Genomic DNA, 19,799 nt, shown 5'->3' with positions numbered 1-19,799 from the left:
ACAAACCGGCGGTAATACCCCGCTAATCCGAGAAATGCCTGGACTTGCCGCTTGGTTCGCGGACGGGGCCATGTCAAAATGGCTTGTATTTTAGAGCACTGTGGCTTCACCGTACCACGACCCACCAGGTAGCCCAAATACTTGGCTTCCTCCAATCCAAAGAAACATTTCTTTGGGTTGATACGAAGACCGGCTTCTCCCAATGTCCGTAACACGGCTCCAACATGCTGTAGGTGTTCCTTCCAGGTGCTGGAATAGATGACGACGTCATCCAGGTAGGCAGCACTATACGTGTTATGGGGGCGGAGCACTTTGTCCACCAGACGCTGGAAAGTTGCAGGAGCCCCATGTAACCCGAATGGAAGGACACGATACTGCCAGTGCCCACTAGGGGTGCTAAACGCGGTTTTACCCTTTGCGGAGTCCGTTAAAGGAACCTGCCAGTACCCTTTGGTCATGTCAAGTGTGGTCAAGTATTCTGCCTGTCCAAGCCTCTCAAGGAGGTCGTCCACTCGAGGCATGGGATAAGCATCAAATAGTGAGACCTGATTAAGTCGACGGAAGTCATTGCAAAACCTCCAACTTCCGTCGGGCTTAGGAACCAAGACAATTGGACTGGACCAGGGACTATGACTCTCCTCTATGACTCCTAGATCCAGCATGCGCTTGATTTCCAGTTCCACTTCTGCTTTCTTTGCCTCGGGAAGACGGTACGGGCGTTCTCGGACTATGACCCCGGGTTCAGTCACTATGTCATGGGCAACCAGAGAAGTCCTTCCGGGGATTTCGTCAACCACCTCCGGGACAGACGAGATAACTATCTCTAGCTCCCGCCTCTGTCGGTTATTTAAATTAGACCCGAAGTTAAGGGTATTACTTTGAGCAAAAAGGGAGCGGTGCTGGCCGGAGGTGGGATCAGGGTCCCGTTCCTTCCACGGTTTCAGCAGGTTCACGTGATATATCCGCTCTCTCGGTCGACGATTGGGTTGTTTCACCAAATAGTCGACGAGCCCCTTTCGCTCTTTAACTTCGTATGGCCCTTGCCAGTGGGCAAGTAGCTTAGAGTGGGAGGTGGGAACCAATACCATGACTCGATCCCCCGGCTGGAACTCCCGGAGTGTCGTGCCACGGTCGTAGTAGTGGGCCTGTGCTGATTGCGCCTCTTGCATGTGACTTTTTAATATGGGTCGAATCTTTGCAAATCTATCGCGTAACTGCGCGATATATTCCAAAATATTAGTTGTGGGAAGGGCCTCTCCTTCCCAACCTTCCTTTAGAATGTCCAATATGCCCCGGGGTTGTCGCCCATATAACAATTCAAAGGGTGAGAACCCCGTTGAGGCTTGCGGGACTTCCCGGTAGGCAAAGAGTACGAGGGGGAGGAGCTGATCCCAATTCCTCCCATCCCCGCTGACCACCTTGCGAAGCATCTGTTTGAGAGTCTGATTAAATCTCTCTACTAAACCATCGGTTTGAGGATGATACACCGCAGTTCTCAAGTGCTTTATTTTGAGTAGCTTGGCCGTTTCCTTGAACGTCTCCGAGGTAAACGGCGTCCCTTGGTCCGTAAGGACTTCTTTAGGGATTCCAACTCGCGCAAAGACCTCCATTAATGCCCGTGCGATTGCTTTAGAATTAGCTGAGCACAATGGGACAGCTTCTGGATATCGGGTTGCATAATCCACGAGGACTAATATATATTTATGTCCTCGGGCCGAGGGTTCCAGGGGTCCCACTATGTCGACCCCTATCCTTTCAAAGGGGACATCAATTAAGGGGAGGGGAACGAGAGGAGCACGGTCCCTCCTAGGAATTTGCCGCAGCTGACATTCCGGGCACGAAACACAGAAGCGGCGAACCTCCTCGTTAATTCCCGGCCAATAAAAGCGGAGCTTAATACGCTCTAAAGTTTTTTCGGTGCCCAAGTGGCCTCCTAGGAGATGGGCGTGCGCTAACTCACAAACTTGCCGCCGGAAAGTTCGTGGAATTAGCAGCAACTTCCGCACTCCCCCCTCGTGTTCACTGACCCGATATAATAAGTCATTTTCTAACACAAAGTGGGGTCCTTGTGGCATGGGCTGATTGGTGCGTTGGCCGTTGGCGAGGACTACTACATTCTTCGCAAACTTAAGGGAATCATCATTCCACTGCTCCCTTCTAAATGATGCCGGTGTTTGTCTGAATTGGAAGCTCAGATCTGAGAGAGGGTCCGGGCTGACCTCAAGGGGCGGAGAGTCATCCCGCTCTGGTGAGGTGCGGACTGATGACGTATTCGCCCGCGACGGGCCGGGAAGCTCTCCGTCCTCCTCGGGGTTTCCCATATCTCTCTCCACCGGCTGCGTACACGGTGTGGAGACAACCTGAGACGGTGTATTCCCATCGGTTACTAGGCCTAATTTTGAATAAGGCGAGATCAGTACTGCACCGCTTTTAATGTCAGACCAGTCCCGCCCGAGAATCACCGCACACGGGGGTTTTGGATGTACAGCCACAACGAGTTTTCGTAGTATCCCTCCGTGGCAGATGAAACACCGGGCGGAGTCATAGGCGCGGACATCTCCGTGTACACAGGTAATTCTGGTCTTTGTTTTTAACCACTGTCGCGGTAGTACATATCGGCAATCAACAACAGAAATGTTGCTGCCGGAGTCAAATAAGGCTTCTACCTTGTGTCCATTTACTATGACCTCACCTTTATGAGCCAAAGCCAGGGGGTTTGAAAGCGCACACAACCCATCCCTCTCTCTCCACTTACATTCCGCCTCGCCTCCGAGCGAGGACCGCGCCCGCGGGATCGGGGACTCCGATGCAAACTCCGGTGTATGTCGAGAGGGCAGTGTAAGAGGGACGTAATCTCTACGGCTTCTACTTAAGGACCATTCCGCCCTCTCAAATTGCGAGGCTGCCCTCGATGTTTCTATGAGCTCAATGAGCTCGTTTATGTTTGCAAATTCCCCCCAGACCGGCTGGGTGAAATGCTCTGGCAGGCTATTTATGAACAAAAAGCAGGCTACTTTTTTCACTACCTGAAAGGTGGTACATTCAGCGGGCCTTAACCAGCCGGCCACCTCTTCCCATAGAAGGTCTAGCTGTTCTTGGGTAGACCGTTCAGGGTTAAACTTCCAGTTTTTAATTTTCTTCACCTGCTGGTCTGGGGAATGTCCACCTTCCTCTGGGACCTTAGCCCCGGTGGAACGGACAACTCTCTCCTCTGAGAGAGCATAATAAGTCCCCATCGTATCCCCCATAGAGACCAGCCCACGTCTGTGTGTCCCAACGACACTCTCCCTATTCAATTGAGGTGACCCAGAAATAGACAAAGGGAGCGGAGTCTGCACCGGTTCTTTCCGAAACCCGAGACGCACTCCCCACCCGAAAGCTCGGCCCAGGTACTCTCCCACCTGGACATGATTCAGGTCCGGTCCCGTTCTCTTCAGGGATTCCTCCATCCTGCCGACTACGCCACTGTCAGAAGAACGACCAAAAGACATCGAGAAGGTTTGGGGCAGCCACCCATTTAATCGTTTATGGCTGCAAAAGCTATTAATTAACAGAGACATGTTCATTCAATCGAGTCCAAAACAGAACTGACTTCCAGGTAGCAAGATGGCAGCTTTAAAGGCCAGTAGCGGAAGTGATGTCATCCCGACCGGAACCAGAAGTGACGTCAGTGGCTGCCCCAGAGCCGGGTGGGATTTCCCTAGAATGGTCTGTAAAAGATCGAGTGGGAAAATTAGTGCACTCCGCCCCCCCCTGGTCTGGCATGGAACTACCTGTATTTAAGCCCTTTAGCTGTCTCCTAAACACACGTGTGTGACAATATATATATATATATATATATGTATATAATTTGCAGCTGGAGATCCACAAAGGGAGAAAATTAATCACGTATCATAAAGTAGTTTTTATTCCTGAGCTTTCAGCTCCTGCCAGGAGCCATCATCAGAGGATAATGATTAGACATACAAGAATCAAAGGCAATATATAGCAAAATAAGGGGGGGTAGGTTGAGTGTTGGAGGGTTGCAGGTAATGAGGTGGGGTTGGGAGGGGTATTGGTCGTAAAGTTTTATTTATTATGAGGATGTTCTTCTTAAGTTTGCATATGCTGGGTTTATGTCCAAATGTCTGTTAATGGTGTTTTCGTTTGATAGCCAAGATTCAGCCAGCTCTCTGGCACTTTTAGTACTGGCCTTAAATCTTACTTGTACATTGTTAAATTTATGTCCGGTTGATTTGGTATGCATATAAATCAGTGATCGTTAGTCCTTACTTCTGATGGCGTTGCAATGCTCCTGAATACTTTGATATGTGATTCATTTTCTCCCTTTGTGGATCTCCAGCTACAAATATGCAAACCGTATTACATACCTTTGCTTCCATATATATATATATATATATAATAAACACACATGCATTTAAAAGTTTGGAGACACCTAGATATTTTCAACTTTATGATAGACTTGACACATTTTCAAGATACCATTAAATTGATTTAAAAATTCAGCCAATACATTACTAATGTTGTGAATGGCTAGTGCTGCTTGAAATGACTGATTTTTATTTTATTACTCACATATGACTGCAAAGCCCCATTTTCAGAAGCCATTCCTTCAGTGTCCCAATGGTCAACTCCCTTAGCTTATCCTTAATTGGTTATGTATAAATGCTAATTTGTTATTAGAGAAACCTTTATAATTGCAAAAGTCGAGCAGAAACCTGATATTCTGTACACTTGGCTTGCAAGGTACTGGCATTTCTAATGTTCAGTTCTGGATTCAAAAATGGCCAAAATGGAACAGCTTTATCAAGAAACATGTCAGTCTACTGTTTTTTGCAGTATAAAGGTACTCCATGTGACAGATTCCCAAGAAAATGAAGATTTCAAACAAAGGTGTCTATTACTGTCGTGAGAGAAGAAGGCAAATTGGACTTAACAAAGGGCAGAAAAAGATGGGGACGGCCCAGATGTTGAACTGCCTAAGAAGATAAAGACATCAGAATCTTATTTTGAGAAACAAAACGTACAATTTCTCAGTTAGCTTCTTCATTATATACATGCCAAATACTGGTATAGTCTGCAACACAGAAAAGATGATATCAGGATTCTGATCATAATATGTTTTTTCCAGTTATCTTCTGTTCAATGTATGTGTTCTTTTGCTCATTTTAACCTTTTCTTTTAATTTGTGAGTTTCAGATATGGCTTTTCCTTTGAAACTACACCTCTAAGGCCAGCATTCCTAGCAACCCACGCAAACAGAATAACATGTTTCAGCAGTGCTAACTTGATTACAGAGGTTTCTCTAATAACCAGATAGCATTTAAAATGGCTAATTAAGGATATGCTTTCAATGGTAGAGTGCCACAGTTTGGTCTCAATGGTAAGTTCCAGCGAGGGTGGCAGAGGGTTAAAGATTGCCTTGTAACAGAACACAATAAGTCTATACTTAAGTGGAAACAATGGCTCTCCGGCACTAAGGCCAGATTCTAGAGGTCAGAGGAAATGGACGAGCAAGAGGAAACGCAGGTCAGATGCTTTCCCATACACAAGTATCCCCATACTGTAAACTGGACCTATACAATACGTCCAAGTGATTTACTGTTTTTGCAGTGGGAAGCTGTGCTTTAGCTTTCACTCCATATTTGCTCTTCCCTAAATTAATTTAATAAAAATACCATCAAGATAAAAAATAAAGGTGTCTTTGACTGAAATTAAAATGTACAGCAAGGGTACTCCTAGAAACAAACGGAAAGTAATCCCCATTACTCCAATATTTTTCTCTGCTCACCTCCAATATGTACTAATTTTGGACATTTTTTAAATCCTTTCACTCAATTAGCAATACACATTGTAGTACCATAAAAATCTGTGCTCTCCCAGAGTCCCTTGAAATCATACCTTTTCTGCAGTGCGCTCCGAATCCTCCACACTCCAGTACAAGCTTGGTTCGCCTGCGAGAAGAGCGGTGTCTGTAGTAGAAGATGATCTTGGTCTGCCCTGGTGATGGTGGAGCAGAGCTGTCAGTGAGCTATCCTGGGGACCCTTACGGCCCAAGTGGGGACTGCTGCCCTTCTGAGAGTCAGCAGAGGTTCCACTCTTGGTCCGCCGGCTGCTGCTATGGAGGCTTGTTCCTCTCTTGATGGATGGCCGTGCCCGAATTTGCTGTAGCACTCGATTAAAAGCAGTGGGACGTGCTGGCAGGTCATGCAGAGAGACTGCATAAGACACCCTTTGCATCTCTGGGGAGCGCTCTTTCTCATCAGCAGAGTCATGATCTGAGTGGCCAGTGGCACCAACTGGGGTGCCATGGGTGCTGGATAGCTGCTGGAACTGGGGAGAGTCCTGGGAACTCTGGTGATCACGCTCCCTGGAACGGCGGCGGCTATGGAACAAGTGCTTCAGCCCATGGCCAAACATAGAGCCTTCAGAGAGTTGTTGGATTTTCTGCATAGGCAAGGACAAAAAAAAAGAATGTCTCTATTTAAAAAAACATAAACAAAACTAACATTCTAATGTAGCACCCTATGAACACTGAGTTAAAATGAATATCAGAGACCTGGCCTAGCTTTAAAACCCAACTGGTTCTTTAAGAGGCAAGTTTGCTGGCAATGCACATGGAGAGAATTTCTAAACTTACAAAACTAAAATGACTGACCCGACTCTCAAGTAGATGAATGTGATATCTATAATGAAATTATCCTTGGGTTTGTGACAGTCTGGCATTTACTCTGTTTTAAAGACAGGGGGCTACAATTTATGAAACAATTCATCCATCCATTTTCATAACTCGCTTATCCAGGGCAGGGTTGTGAGAAAGCTGGAGCCAGTTCCAGCAAGCAAAGGGCGTATCCACCCATTGCAGGACAAACACTTGCTAGTTTTAGGAATATAAATACATAGATAAATGTAGAGATTCAGAATCTCACAAAAGTGAATACACCCCTCACATTTTTATAAATATTTTATTATATCTTTTCTTAATATTTTATTTTATCTTTTGTTTTTATTATATCTTATGTCTAAACTGCTGGGAACAAAAGTGAAAAATGTCCAAATTGTGCCCAATTAGCCATTTTCTCTCCCCAGTGTCATGTGACTTGTTAGGTCTCAGGTGTGAAAGGGGAGCAGGTGTGTTAAATTTGGTGTTATCGCTCTCACACTCTCTCATACTGGTCACTGGAAGTTCAACATGGCACCTCATGGCAAAGAGCCCTCTGAGGATCTGAAAAAAACAATTGTTGCTCTACATAAAGTTGGCCTAAGCTATAAGAAGATTGCCAACACCCTGAAACTGAGCTGTAGCACGGTGGCCAAGACCATACAGCGGGTTAACTGGACAGGTTCACCTCAGAACAGGCCTCGCCATGGTCGACCAAAGAAGTCAGTTAACGTGCTCAGTATCATATCCAGAGGTTGTCTTTTGAAAATAGGCGTATGAGTGCTGCCAGCATTGCTGCAGAGGTTGAAGGGTTGGGGGGGTCAGCCTGTCAGTGCTCAGACCATACGCTGCACACTGCATCAAATTGGTCTGCATGGCTGTCATCCCAGAAGGAAGCCTCTTCTAAAGATGATGCACAAGAAAGCCCGCAAACAGTTTGCTGAAGACAAGCAGACTAAGGACATGGATTACTGGAACCATGTCCTGTGGTCTGATGAGACCAAGATAAACTTATTTGGTTCAGATGGTGTCAAGCGTGTGTGGCGGCAACCAGGTGAGGAGTACAAAGACAAGTGTGTCTTGCCTACAGTCAAGCATGGTGGTGGGAGTGTCATGGTTTGGGACTGCATGAGTGCTGCCGGCTACAGTTCATTGAGGGAACCATGAATGTTAACATGTACTGTGACACACTGAAGTAGAGCACGATCCCCTCCCTTCAGAAACTGGGCGGCAGGGCAGTATTCCAACATGATAACGACCTCAAACACACCGCCAAGACAACCACTGCCTTGCTAAAGAAACTGAGGGTAAAGGTGCTGGACTGGCCAAGCATGTCTCCAGACCTAAACCCTATTGAGCATCTGTGGGGCATCCTCAAATGGAAGGTAGAGGAACGCAAGGTCTCTAACATCCATCAGCTCTGTGATGACGTCATGGAGGAGTGGAAGAGGATTCCAGTGGCAACCTGTGAAGCTCTAGTGAACTCCATGTCCAAGAGAGTTAAGGCAGTGCTGGAACATAATGGTGGCCACACACTTGACACTTTAGGCACAATTTGGACATTTTTCACTTAGGGGTGTACTCACTTTTGTTGCCAGTGGTTTAGACATTAATGGCTGTGTATTGAGTTATTTTGAGGGGGAAGCAAATGTACGCTGTTATACAAGCTATACACTGACTACTTTACATTGTATCAAGCTATACACTGACTACTTTACATTGTATCAAAGTGTCATAACTTCAGTGTTGGCCCATGAAAAGATATAATAAAATATTTACAAAAATGTAAGGGTGTACTCACTTTTGTGATATACTGTATATTTAATGCTATTCAGTAACAAAAACTCTGTCATACTTTGCAGTCTGGTAAACACATCTTGCTACCTGATGAATGATTATAACCAACTACTATACTCAAAACTGTCATTTAAACTGGAGCCAGAATTCAAAATGGTTGTAGAGATTCAATCCCCATGTGCTTCTACCACGAAAGTCTCACTTAGGAAAACAAAGAAAACTAAATAAGGCACAGACAATTGAGACATGGGTTAAAATGATGTTGAAAATGAGATGGTTTCTTGTCTGGCTATGCAAGAAAATTGGTAAATAAAGCCTCTCCCACAACCAGCTAGTAGACACTAACACATTCATGTCAAGTAGTGTTGATATAAAGGCACTGCAACACATTAATCACATCAACTAATCACAAATCGTTTTAGACATTACTTGCAACTAACAACAGACCATTTAATATAACATTATTTTCCTCTCTGTAACTGCTCAAGACAGCAAATTCATGGTAGAGTCTATAATTCCACTTGTTCATTTGATTGCCTTTTGAATGAGCAATCTATACACAGACAGACAACCCAACTGTAATGTTAGTACATCTTAAGTCTACTTTGCTCAAAACTTTAAGGTGGCTAACAGAAAAAAATATTGCCATTATACACACAGAAGCGACTGTCATATCTAATGGATTTATGTGTGCCATGCTATGCAAATAATGAGTTTTTATGTACTGGCATTGTAGCCAACACCCACACATTAACGTTGCTCGTCAGAAATATCTATCTGCAGCTTTAAATATTCTGTTTGGCAGGTATGATAGATGTTCATCTTTGGTTAACACCTGTTGCTTGTGTCAGATAAATTACAACTGTTAGGATTTAACAAAAGGCAATCTGAACTTGAACAAATGGGAATAAAAAATTATTACAATGGTAGCATTCCTTTATACTTCTTGGTTTCCTAAAATTCTCAGTAAAGATAAATGTATGCATACTCTAAATAATACCATCTTGTACACTGAGTAAGAATATAAAGCCTGCCTTAGACTAGATAAGGCTCCAGCTCACTGCAACCCTGATCTGGACATAGCATGTTTAGAAATGGATAGATGGATGAGCAATATAAATGTCTAAGAGGTAATACATATTTTTTCAATATTTTTGCCAAAGTGGGATTAGCTTCTTATGCTTTCTTTGAGAAATATTTTCAATATGTCTTTTACTTGATCCTCACTTTGTGAGACTTCCTTCAACATTTGCCTTAGCAACAGAGGTAGGCAGCAATCAGTGGGCACTAGATCAGCAAACCTGACACAGAAAGATGTGAAGAAACTTAAATGGTAAAATTCTCAGGATCACTGTAAGAACTCTTAATTTAGTGATTTTTAATTTTTTCTTGTATTTTAACAGTCAGAGCATATTAATCTACAAAAAAGCAGTATAATATGCAGTATTACCAATGTACTTTCAATATCACCTAATGAAACCGATTTTTTCATTAGCCTCTACAATATGTGCACTACTGCAGATCTGTGTGAAACGGATGGAAAATTGTATTTCTGTTGCACACACAGGACACACGACTCTTGTTAAAGAACATGTTGTAAAATTTAGGCAAACTGGAAGTTCCCTGTTTCAAACTAAGTTTTGTTAAAAGCAGTTTGACCTTTGTGGTTTGCTTGGGCAATATAAAAGAAGCCAACTCTCACCGAGCATTAAATTGAAGACCGCCTGTGGAAGCAAAAATGCTGACAATGCAAATGGGCCAGAGATTCTCTTCTGGTGCACCAGAGCAAGCAACCTGTGCTATCATCTGCATGAAAGAACTCTCATTACTAAAAGGACAAATCTGCAACTGGGTACACCATATAAAGTCAGGCTGACTGATGACTTGGTAAAATGGCTGGCAGTTGGGTTGCCAGATTTGTTACGCTCCAAATAACACAAAGCTCATTAAACATTTTAACAAATGGTCAGAAAGCCATGACACTTGGACATGTTTCATTAAACCATCTTTATTTCTCTTTCTCTCTGTGTAAGTTGGTTGCTTTCCCTCTTTATAACTTTTTAAAATTCAAACTTATGTTCACGTTTATGGAGCTGCAAAAAAGGGAATATATGTGTTCACAAATTTTCACTAAACACTGGTGGAGCTGTGAGGAAATATGCTAAGAACATAAAGTATAAAAAAAAAAGTTTAAAAATTTGGACCACAATAAGGCAAACATCATCTCTCCATCCCCTATGGCAAAGATACAAAAATGGCCCAATTGGCTAAAAGTATTAAGTATGAATATTCTCCCCCACAACAATTTTGACTGGAGACAGGACCTGCTTTGCCGCTATTCTTTTCTGCCAAATCAGTTCTGGCATAACAAACCAAACCCAATGCTCAACATGTGCAAAATATTAAGGATAAGTCTTCATTTAATTTCAGAAAGCTGAAACCTAAGGCCATTATAATTAAAGTTAAAAGCCCAGACAATTGCAGATGTGAAGATGACCCTTCAACTTCTGTTTCCAGTAGTAATGACTGGGCATCGGTCACTTCTTTAAAAAAGGCAAAGGCCGTGAGAATTTTTTATTTTTTTTTTTAAAATAAGATGAAATATTAACTGAGCAAAAGCACTTCCCAGATAGCCAGTGGCCCAGAAATGCATGGCAGTAAAGTATGGCAAATGCAGCTTATGTCTATTTATTCACTGAGGACTGACACACCACAGTAGGTTCTGTTTAAGTTAATAGATGGCCGTGGCAGCAGCACCTTAACTTCTGCAGACATAAAAATAGAACTGGCAGGCCAGCTCTCAGAGTGAATTATTGCGAAAACTCTGAAATGTGACAACTTCCCTGCAAGTGTGCACTACTAGAAAAACTAGTAATTACAGTGAAACCATTACTGTTTCCTCTCTTTTTGAATGATACCCATCCTTTGAAGTATCCACCAGAGAAAAAGACAAAAAGGCAGGAAGCAATGCATTATTCCCACAGGCTTTGTGACCAAGCTGAGACAATAATGGAACACAGATTTTTGACTTGGAACAGATCTAAATAATGTCAGCATGAGGTTGTGTGAGTATAGCAATGACTATATGAAAGTGTCAAAGTTATTCTGACACTATTGCTATGAGTGTGTATGTACAGCACAAAATTGTTTATGTGAAACTAAATATAAAATGTTTGTTACTGGAATCTGTGCAAGTGCCCAAGTATGAGTATTACTATGACTGTCTGAATCTCATTGTCATTAGTATTTTGAGTCAATATGTGGTAATATGTGTATGTATACCTATACAGTAAATAAGGGAATTTGTGACAGAACAATGAAAATGTGTTTATGTAACTAAAATTTGGGAGAGTGTCATCATTATTCCAACTAAAGGTACAAGACCAGAGTTTGTGAATCCAACCATAAACCTGGTTTATTCCCATAAGAAAGCGTAAATGCCAACATCATTCAGAGTGTGCATGAATAAATTCTTCAGCAGCTGAACAGCATGAATGAGAATGGCTGTGTGAGTGATGACATGTTTTTCTAAATGACTGTCGTGTGTATGTACATGTTTGAAAGACTGAGTGAGAAGCTTACTTGTTTTCTTAAGCTGAAGTGAGAATGGAAGTAACCTGTGAATGTGACTAAGTTCATCATCATTACTACCACCAATACTATTATATGAACAAGTGTGTGGTTAAAAGTAAGCGTGACTATAAACTCAAATAATCACAGACCTTCACAAATGTGACTGCTGTATATGCATGGGAAAGATAGTGTGTGACCATGCTTGCACCTCTATCCATGCCACACTTGAGAAGTGATTACGAACATGCATGAAACTAAACAGTGGCTTTCAATGGAGGCATGTGGATAAAAAAATTAATTTGTTGTGTATGATGGGGGCATAGGTATGAAACAATTGAATGTTTTACGAACAATGCATACATATGAATTTCAAAAATGTGACTGTAACTTTTCTATTGTGACCATACTGAAACTGCCATGAATTTATATGCATGGGACAGAACTGCAAAAATATGACTGTTTGTAACTATTCTGCTGTGACAGTGATGAGCCTAACTATGAATATGTATTGTATTTGACTTAAGTATGCAGGAAGACCAAGCTGACTAGCCAGTGTGGATATGTGGATTGATGAAGGCTTTGCTTTGTAATTAGTAAAATGCATTTCTGGAAGTAATGTATATACTCTGAGTTTGTGTCTGTGACAAAACTGGGAGCAACTGAAATTGCTGACTTGTTCAAGCTATGTTTCAGTCCATCATAAATACTGTTGGGTAAACAAGATTTCTTATACAACCTGCTCAAGACTGATTAATCATGAGCAGTGTGCTGAATTAGGGAACATAATAAATGAACATAGACAATTTGCTGTTGGACAAATGTCTAAGAGAGTTTAAATGTGAGCATTCCAACCTGAATTATACTTCTGCTAAAATCTTCAAAAGAAATATTTGATGCTAATCAGGAGAATTAACACTTATCTGATCTGATAAGTTCAGATAAAATAGGATACAAATAGGAATTCATAAAAGTAGGAATTTTAAACACAGTTCTAGGTGTCATACCTGTGACTGTGATGGAGTCAGAATGAACACAGCTGACAAGAAAAGGTACCTTGGAACAGATAATGTGAATTCTGTCCATAAATACAATGTGTAATTGTAGTGTCCAAGTTCAACAATGCACAGCTATACAAGTAGGTGTGATTGTGCAACGGAAAACTACTGCATGTGTGACTCAGACTATAATTGCCACTGAGCTTTGCCAGTTTGTGTGGGACTAGGTATATGTCATGCAGATTGTTTGTGTCTCAATCCATTTTAAGAATCTGTTTGTTGTCTCCTCTCTGAAGCACCACACAGAAACAAATATCCATCTCTTTCTTCCCCTCAGTCATAGCTGGGGGTGCACAGCATTTACAGTGTGGCCACTGCATAGCACCAGCTTACATTTCTGCAATTTCAAAGTATTGCTGAGTAGCTCAAAAACCAATGACATAAGACTGACAATCATTCTTATCAGAAATTGTATTCTGTGTAAACTGGTGATCCCATACCCTAATGAGTATGTTGCTTGTCAAAACAGATGAAGTGTGTGCTTGGTTACATTGAACGTACAGTTTGGGAAGGTCCTCCGTTACAGCTTTAAAAGCCTCATAAAGTGCATATCCTAGGATACTCTTTAACGTAACTTAGTGTAGTACAGAATTTAAGGCAATACATTTTAAGTTAGTTGCTGCATCATGGATCCAGAACCCTGGTTGTTATCTGTGTGGAGTTTGCATGTTCTCATTGTACCTGGGTGAGATTTTCCTCAGGTATCTCACTTTTCCACTCATATCCCCAAAGAGAATTTATGACTTTAAACTGGCCCTGTGTGGGTGAGTGCATGAGTGGGCTCCGTAATGGTCCAGCATTGTGTCCAGGGATAATTCCTACCTTGCGCCTGGTGGAATTGGTTCTGCTCCCTTCCATTTTTAGCATGTTATTCTTAAGAGGTATACCGGTACTTTGCCCATGTGGGACACTGAAGTAAAGGTACAGCTCAAAGATTACAACTAAAAAAGCACATATTTAAGTGTCTCGACTTCAAAGGGTTGGGTATACAGTACAACAAGGGCCATTGTATTAATATAAAAGTACATGGTTTACTTTAGCTATACAAATGTGGCCATGAATGAGCGTGAGCAGCACCGTACTTGAGCACTGTAAGTGAAAACCTAAGACTACTACCTGTGGCTGTTCATCAAAAAAGTGTGTCATTCTAATTAACCCATTGCCGCTACAAGTGCATTTGCCAATGTAAACAGACCAATGAGTTTATGAGTGAATCATGCCTCAGTAAGCAAGTGCACTTAAGTGGCGGTGTCACTGTAGCTGACAAAATGCAGTAATGATGATCGTCCATCTGACACAGTAATAAAGTGACTGCAGCTATGGGAGTTTCACTAGGCAGTAACTATGAATAAGAGTGTGTGGCTCTAAGTAAATCTGCTGCTTTAATAGACTGTCTTGATAGGTGAGGGTGTGCCAATAGCGAATAATTCCGCCAGTAACTAAGTGTGTTACAGAGGCTGCGACAAACAGAATGCGACTGTCAGCATAAGCGTTTCACAGGACCAAGATGAACAATAAGTGGAACAAATGGCGCGTCTTTGCCTGCACCACCACACGGATCCTCCCACAACCATGTTTCGGGGGCGCGGTACCTTTAAGTCCGGCGGCTTGCTACGGCCGTGTGGAATCGGTGCTGTTGTGCCAGTCTCGCCAACATCTCCGGGCTTCACCTCTACAATCACCACACTTGGGGCGTCCTCACCGACAGCCTTGCCTCCTTCCTCATCGGGGGCGAAATCGTCCGATTTGCAGCGTTTCATGTTGAAGGCACGGCAGAGGCGTAACTAGATGCACATCTGCAGGGCACTTTTCTTGGTTGCCGGAGCACAGAAGGAGCTCTTTAGGAAAGCCATACTCATCATAAGAACGAGCCGAGGGCTCAGCGGGCAAATGTGGCCCAGGTCGGAACGTCACTCACGTGCGCACACCTGCTCTGAGAATGAAATAGAAATCCATTATGCACAAGTTTTCAGGTTCTTTCACAAATCCGAAATGTCCAGAAATCCGGAGATGTTCATGGGTGAAGAGGCACAGCAGGAAGCAGGTGTGTGCGGCCCGGGAAAGGAAGGAACCCTTACTCTGCGGGGTTAGGCGAGCCGTCTGCCCCCTCCTCGCTGCTACATCCGCATTCGCCCTGACAGGGGAGCGCATCACAAGTCGACTCAGACAAGTCGAGTCCTCGTCTCCTTTATATTACAAAAAGTGGATTTTTTTGTCCTTTGGTCCCTTCTTTCCGGCACGCACAAAAGGTTTTAATTCCTCTTTCTGTTCGCCTCTCAGCGTTGTTGTGTAATTTAGACCGCATACCCTGGGAAAAAGGGACGAAAGGCGGCTCCACCTTCATAGTCAGACTAGCTATCTGGGATTGGATGATAGGTAAAGGGGCGTGGTTTGGAGGCCAATGATCTGCAGGCCCATCCCAATAACGGTTTTTTTTTTCGGCTGCCGCTGAAAATGCGCATTAAGTCAATCCGTCTTGTAAAGTAGCGGGATGCGTTCCTAGATACACGAGGTGCCGGGAGTGACTTGTGCAGCCGTGGACGTTTATTGGTTAGTATTTCAACACTAGCCAATTAAGTTCAACAGTCGTGCAGCGTCTGTGCAGCTTTGTCTTGCATTTCGTGGTCACCGTTTAAGCACGACAATGCAGGACTTCGTACGCCTTTATTTGTACTCCAGCTGAAGTCCCCAACTGTAAAAACATGTAATCTCGCAAGCCCATAGGTCCAAAATGCAAAACCAGAATGAGTTCATGTATTATTTTTTTCTTTGAATAAGGTACAGTTTTTACTTTCAAATTTAGGTTTGTGATAATGAATTATTTGCTTTTAAAGACTTCTAAAACTCCTCAAAATTAAGTACTTTTGCCATATTTCTTGACTAAGAAGGAGTAGTTACAGAAGGCTAGAGGACACCACTGTGACTGTGTGCACACTAATGAATATGCCTAAGAAGACAATGCCTTGTTAACACTTTTCATGCACAAATTCCAGTTTTAGATATCTTCTGTGCAATTAAATGTTACTAGTTACATTTCGAATTAGAGAGACTTATATGAATTCGAATTTGCAGATATCTGAAATTCCATTTTGACTAGTTAGAATTTGCAGATTTTTCCATATTGATTTCTGTTGAGGTTTTATATACATAGATATATCTGTAATTCAGATCTAATTAAATTATGTAATATAATAATGTTTGAATTAAAGCTACAATGTATAAAATGCCATTTTAACTATTCAAAATGTTGTTGATGGTATTGGTAATTAGAGTTTTGACTAGCCAAAATGTCAGTGAATAATTTTCTTAACCTGCTTTGTCAAGAACAGGGCTGTCAGAGGTGCTGGAGCCTATCCCAGCCAGCATAGGGAGCAAGGCAAGAACAAACCTTAGACAGGGCACCTGTCCATTGCAGGGTGAACATACATATACACACACCCCCAACCACACACTAGGGCCAATTTAGTATCGCAAACTAACCTGCATGTTTTTGGACTGTGGGAGGAAACTTGAGCAGCCGGAGGAAACCCATGGAGACATGGAGAGAACATGCAAACTCCGTGCTTGCACTTTATAATTTCATACAAAATTCCAAATACCACCAACTTTCATTGTGACTAGACATCATTTAATGTACAATGGCTCTCTTATATCTACTGACCACAAATATTAAGTACCAGTACAAGACCGATACCCTGGTTTGAGGTGTGTTTTCACTACATCGAAGAACTTGAATACTGTATATTAAAAGAAAACTCCACCCAATAATGAAGATCCACCTCTCCTCCTCATTCACTGATTAAGACTCCTGTTTCAGTTCAAAAACACAGTATTACAGAAATGCCTTTCTTGTTTATGATGTGCACTGCTTTTTTTTCCAGAAGTAACTATTTAATTACATTTCAGAAAGAAAATGCATGAATTTTGCACATTTTCAGCCTTCAGCTGGGTAATGAACGTGTCAGTCAGTCATTTTCCAACCTGCTATATCCTAACACAGGGTCACGGGGGTCTGCTGGAGCCAATCCCAGCCAACACAGGGCACAAGGCAGAAACAAATCCCCGGGCAGGGCACCAGCCCACAGCAGGGCACACACACCAGGGATAATTTAAGATGGGAGTAAACTGGAGTACCCAGAGGAAACCCACGCAGACATGGGGAGAACATGCAAACTCAACGCAGAGAGGACCCAGGAAGCGAACCCAGGTCTCCTTACTACAAGGCAGCAGCGCTACCACTGCGCCACCATGATGCCCGTAATGAACATGTGGATTATGTAACACAAGTAACATGTTGTTTTCTTTTTGTTTTGTTTTCTAATTTCCATGGATGTTTTTCACATTGTTTATCATTGTACAATATCAGTCACCATTGGGTTCTGTTATATTGTCAACTTTATTCTCTCTGTTTTGGATGAAAACATGAGATTAAAGTTGTTTTCTCAACCATCACTACAAACTACATGGGGTAAGTAACACAATTTTTGGATTCTCATAACAATTTTTTGTGACCAATTATTTATTGTAGTTACCGTAAATAAGAAAAGGACCCCGTTAAAACTGGTACAACTCAACAAATCACAATGAAGATGAATAGTAAAAGGAGTAAAAAAAAACACCCCACCATATCACCCTTCCCACACTAACTACCAAATAAAAAGGCTTCTAGAGCATCAAAAGTCATTGATGCCTTTGCAGAGCAGAAACAGAGGTATTGCAGATACAGAAAGGTAGAAAACAGAACACATACAGAAAAAGGGACACAGTAAAAATTAAGACTGGGAATGTGAGGCCAGTCACAGCCAATTACCTCTCAATCTCACAGTAGACTGCCACTTCTCCATTTTGGAGCCAGATGAACTGTCAGTGCAGATCAATGTGTAAAGTATGGGTAGGATAAAGAAAAAAAGTTGGTAGAGAAAAAAAATTACTGCAAAACACTGAATTTCCATAAAGAAGCAAGGATTACACCTTGCCTGATGAAGGGGCCTTAGCTGCCTCGAAAGCTTGCATTTGTAATCTATTTATCCATCCATTATCCAACCTGCTTTATTCTAACTACAGGGTTACAGGGATCTGTTGGAGCCAATCCCAGCCAACTCAGAGTGCAAGGAAACAAACCTTGGGCAGGATGCCAGCTCACCACAGGGCACACGCACACACCCACCCACACACTAAGAACACACTAGGGACAATTTAGAATCACCATTGCACCTAACCAGCATGTCTTTGGACTGTGGGAGGAAACCAGAGAACCTGGAGGAAACCCACGCAGACACGGGGAGGACATGCAAACTCCATGAAGGAAGGACCCAAGAAGCAAACCCAGGTCTCCTTACTGCAAGGCAGCAGCGGTAACACTGCACCACGTGTCGCCCGTAATCTATTTAGTTAGCCAATAAAAGGTGTCATTTCACCCTTCTTTCTCCTGTATCAATCTATGGCTAACACTCTACAACACTCTACTGCTGCTGATTTCATAGGAAGAGTCACAAGAGAGATGAATGTCACTGCCGTGGTAAGTAAACCTTCTCAACAAGGTCGACACTCTCTCCACAGGCAGACTCACTGCTGATAACTCAGGATGTCTCACAGGGCAGCTCAATCAACTGAAAATCGACAAAGGCTGCAAAGAAACTCTGCCGACATTCTCGTTTGTGCTTGATGAGAACCCTCAGTGCCAGGATGCAATCGATGGTAAACTTCTTAGGCATAAAAACAGACTGCCACAGTCACTGGTAGGACAGCAAGTGATCACGGATCCTATTAAAGATGACCCCACAATGCTATCCCCTTGAAGTTGGTGCTTTTCAAACTTGTTTGATGTCTTTTTTCTTCTTACAGTTTTAGGCTGATAAGAACTCTCATTTCTGTCAACCTCTTTGATATTCCACTGAACACTCTTCCTTCACTATATAAGTTTCTGATAGACGTTCTTACTTTGGATTCTCTGGTTTTCCTCACACCTCCCAAAAGATGAGTAAAGTTAAAAGGCAATTCTAAAGCAGCTGTATGTGGTTGTGTTTGAGTGAGCTCGGTAAAGGAGTGGTACCCCATCTTTGGTTGTCTTACCCCCAATGGTATAGTGGCAGGCTCTGCCTACCCTATCCATGACTCTAAAAAAAATATATAAGCTATATTTCAAACAAGAAGATTCCAGTTGGTGGTGGTGAAGAGGTGTTTTTTCATCAGGGTATGAGTTCTGTTATTAAATTAATGTACAATTCTATTTTATTTATCATACTGGAAATATCTGATACATTATTTATTTTTTATTTAAAAGTTGTTAGGTCCATAAATATTTGGACAGAGACAACTTTTTTCTAATTTTGATTCTGTACATTACCACAATGAATTTTAAATGAAACAACTCAGATGAAGTTGAAGTGCAGACTTTCAGCTTTAATTCAGTGGGGTGAACAAAATGATTGAATAAAAATGTGAGGCAACTAAAGCATTTCTTTAACACAATCCCTTCATTTCAGGGGCTCAAAAGTAATTGGACAATTGACTCAAAGGCTATTTCATGGGCAGGTGTGGGCAAGTCCGTCGTTATGTCATTATCAATTAAGCAGATAAAAGGCCTGGAGTTGATTTGAGGTGTGGTGCTTACATGTGGAAGATTTTGCTGTGAACAGACAACATGGTGAAGAGAAACCCCTTCACAACAGCCAACCAAGTGAACAACACTATCCAGGGGGTAAGCGTATCGA

The 19,799-nt window shown here is 42.4% G+C and overlaps 1 protein-coding gene across 1 annotated transcript in view; it reads right to left on the bottom strand.

The window, feature by feature from the left end:
- Positions 1 to 15,413, bottom strand: part of tmcc2 (transmembrane and coiled-coil domain family 2) — a 97,403-nt gene extending 81,990 nt beyond the window's left edge. The window contains exons 1-2 of the mRNA XM_028796626.2: positions 14,679 to 15,413; positions 5,902 to 6,447 (exon numbers count right to left, since the gene is read on the bottom strand). Coding sequence (XP_028652459.1) covers positions 5,902 to 6,447; positions 14,679 to 14,846 — 714 coding nt within the window. The 5' untranslated portion in view covers positions 14,847 to 15,413. The remainder of the gene's footprint in view (positions 1 to 5,901; positions 6,448 to 14,678) is intronic.
- Between the last annotated feature and the right edge of the window lie 4,386 nt (positions 15,414 to 19,799).

Source organism: Erpetoichthys calabaricus, chromosome 3 (assembly GCF_900747795.2).
Source record: "Erpetoichthys calabaricus chromosome 3, fErpCal1.3, whole genome shotgun sequence".
Taxonomy (NCBI): Eukaryota; Metazoa; Chordata; class Cladistia; order Polypteriformes; family Polypteridae; genus Erpetoichthys; species Erpetoichthys calabaricus.
This window is presented reverse-complemented; position numbering and strand designations above follow the sequence as displayed.